Source organism: Rosa rugosa, chromosome 2 (assembly GCF_958449725.1).
Source record: "Rosa rugosa chromosome 2, drRosRugo1.1, whole genome shotgun sequence".
Lineage (NCBI taxonomy): Eukaryota > Viridiplantae > Streptophyta > Magnoliopsida > Rosales > Rosaceae > Rosa > Rosa rugosa.
The window spans coordinates 61,590,777-61,593,572 of NC_084821.1; the positions used below are offsets into that span (position 1 = coordinate 61,590,777).

A 2,796-nucleotide genomic window follows, 5' to 3' on the forward strand; every position below is an offset into this window, starting at 1 on the left:
GCTTGAGGATTTGGTTTATGTAATATCAAGAGGTGTAACTAGTGGTTGTTTCTGAGAGAAAAATTCAGAACGTTATTTGTATTGTTATTAGTCATGTTCCGGATTTGAATCCTTATTTCAAAAATTCGGGGTGTGACAATACAATCTCCTCAAGAGTTCTTTTCTCATATTCTAGTCAATCTTATGCTCTCAAAATTCCTTCTTTCCTATGCCAAAGAAAATTATCAAACTGTTCTAGGATCCAAGTATTGCGAGTGTTCGCTTACAAGGATTAACGGTTGTTGTACCCTGAAGAGTAGGGCGCCACTAACCTGCTACACCGAGACATTAATTGTCTCCAAGGGGCGAAATCTAGTCTTAAGGACAGTATTTACGTGCCTCGACCTTAAACTCTTTTCGAATGATGTGTCCTTTAGAAGCTACAAAATCAAGAGATAAGTCTTATAGTTCTTGTAATTTCAATCTATATGACAATAAAATAATGATAATTATGGCTCCTCCCAGTGGCGAGTTCCTTGCTTTGTCAAATGGTCGCAGCCTCCCAGTGGCAGGATGAAACTTAGTGTCACCGAAATTGTTTTTCGGTGGCAACATAGTGGGAAAGCTGATAGTAATAGTAAATTATGGCTCCGCGTGAGCAAAATCTTTCCGGTATGTCACCACCTTTGTAAAGCGAATAGAGTAGCCAATGTTGCACTCTTCGCTAATTGGTGCTTGTTAGAATACATATTTTCTGTAGAGACTCTCGTTATTATCTCGAGCTGTTCTCTTTATGCTTATTGTGATTTGGGGTTTAGGTATCATGTCCCCCCCCATGTATTCTGAGTTTTTATTAATGGTCAAGGCTTGAGGGCAGCCGTACTGGCCCTATTTCAAATAATAATAATAATAATGATAATTAATTGTTATTAATATATTGTATTTGTGTGATTTTGTAGGAGATGAAATACGGTGACGAAAGTAGCATCCATCGACCAAATTTTCCAACATGAACAAACCCATTTCGGAAGCTGGCTTGGAAGGTTCACTATGCCAAAAAAAATGCTTCAGACCATACCCCTCAGACGACAGAAGAGGTTTTTTCTGTTGTCTGATTTTTTTGAACGTCTTCAGACGACAGTTTTAACTATTTCTGTTGTCTAAATAGTATCAAAATCAATACTAGATCAATTTTTTCAAGTTTGTTGTAAATGAAGAAATTATTTCTTTTTGTGTGGACAAAAACCTCTTTTTGGCTGAACTAAAACTTATCTATCTTTAGACACCCCCCCCCCCCCCCCCCCGGTGCTTTCCCACACTTGGTGAAAAAAAAAAACAGAAAACTCATTTTTCCATCTCCCAGACCCAAACCTAGCAGCACCTCTTCTTCGATGCTCTTCCACCCTCGTTGGTCTTCCATATCGGTCTACAAACCAACAACCAAAGCCGGGTCAAGTCAAGTTCTTCAAGGAAATAGAAATTGAAGCGTAGAGATGAGAGAAGACAGTACGAAGAGAGAGAAAGTAGATCTGGTTTCTCAATTCTCTATCTTCTACCTCCGAGCATCATCCGGCGACATCGCCACTACCAATGGACTCTTCGGCCTCCAATTAGTTGACCCAGGCTGCGTCATCCAACGATATCAAAAGTCAGCACCACATGCTTCCGACTGCGAGTCCGGATCTACACCCAGCAGAGATCACAGAATCGGGAGCGATTTGGGGATTTAGGGTTTCGAAATCGAAAGAGTCGTCGTTTTCGAAATGGCTTTGGGCAAGGTGAAGGAGCTCGTCTCGTCCAATCCGGTAGTCATCTTCAGGTTCTCTCTACCTCTTCATCTTCTTATGTGTGTCTATATATATAGAATTGTTGATCGTTTTGAACCAATTTGGAAATTTGACAATAAGATTTTGTTTCGCAGCAACAAGCTTTGTCCTCACTGTGTTTGCGTGAAGCAGCTCTTCGTTCTAAAATTGGGAGTCCAGTACAAGGCCATTGAATTGGACCAAGAGAGTCAGTACCCACTCTTCTCCTTTCAAATTTGTATAGTCATTATTCTTATATATGTGTATACCGTATATCTGTACATGTATCTACTTATATATGTATAGTTGGTGAAAATCTTGATTAATGTTTTTGAGTTTGTGATGCAGTGTCTGTCTATATGCTTCAAACTAAGGTGATGTAACTAGACTTGGATTTTGGTTTCGGTCTCGGTTGGTTTACTTGCAGCATGAAACACAATGATCCTTTGTGTTGAGTTTTGTGAAGTTTGAAGATGGATTATAGATGATCAGTGATAAATTAGACTTGACGATAGGCAATGATAAATTAGACTTGACGATATTATTATTTTTTTTGTTTGTTGCAGTTGACAAAACATGTTTGTGGCATATGCAAGAAGTGGAATCAGCCTGACAATGGAAGTTGGGTGAGAAACCTATAAGTTATGCTAGGGTTGTAAAAATTATAGTATTTTGTCTTTGTTCAGGCTCTTTTATATGTTCCTATTTGTTTATTGAATGGTTTGATGAGGATAACTGCCTATTTGTTCTTAGGTTGTTGAAGGCCCTTGTGACTCTGTGCCTATTGATTACACGCATTTCTATGCATGTAATTGTATCTAAAACACTAGAAATAAGTTAATCCTTGAGCCAATTATAATGTAATTAATCCAACTTTTATTTATTTTGTAGAAAATAAGCAGAGTTGCGGAAATCGAGAGAAAACGGTGGAAAATTGAGCAAAATGGAGATTTCCGACAAAAAGACGAAATAGCCGACTCGGGTCAGCCGTAGTCAATGCCATCATGAGAGC

The 2,796-nt window shown here is 38.7% G+C and overlaps 1 protein-coding gene across 1 annotated transcript; it reads left to right on the plus strand.

The window, feature by feature from the left end:
* Positions 1 to 1,322: 1,322 nt before the first annotated feature.
* On the plus strand, positions 1,323 to 2,571 carry LOC133728724 (uncharacterized). The gene is made up of 3 exons (XM_062156154.1): positions 1,323 to 1,992; positions 2,133 to 2,158; positions 2,351 to 2,571. The coding sequence occupies exons 1-3, from the start codon at positions 1,743 to 1,745 to the stop codon at positions 2,423 to 2,425; spliced, it is 351 nt and encodes a 116-aa protein (XP_062012138.1). The 5' UTR covers positions 1,323 to 1,742; the 3' UTR covers positions 2,426 to 2,571.
* Positions 2,572 to 2,796: the final 225 nt, after the last annotated feature.

Bases quoted from the DNA above. Each gene is read 5' to 3' on its own strand.
- LOC133728724 (XM_062156154.1), top strand. From the start codon at position 1,743: ATGGCTTTGGGCAAGGTGAAGGAGCTCGTCTCGTCCAATCCGGTAGTC. The intron at 1,993-2,132 runs GTCAGTACCCAC...TTTGTGATGCAG, and splicing joins CATTGAATTGGACCAAGAGA to TGTCTGTCTATATGCTTCAA. The intron at 2,159-2,350 runs GTGATGTAACTA...TGTTTGTTGCAG, and splicing joins TCTATATGCTTCAAACTAAG to TTGACAAAACATGTTTGTGG.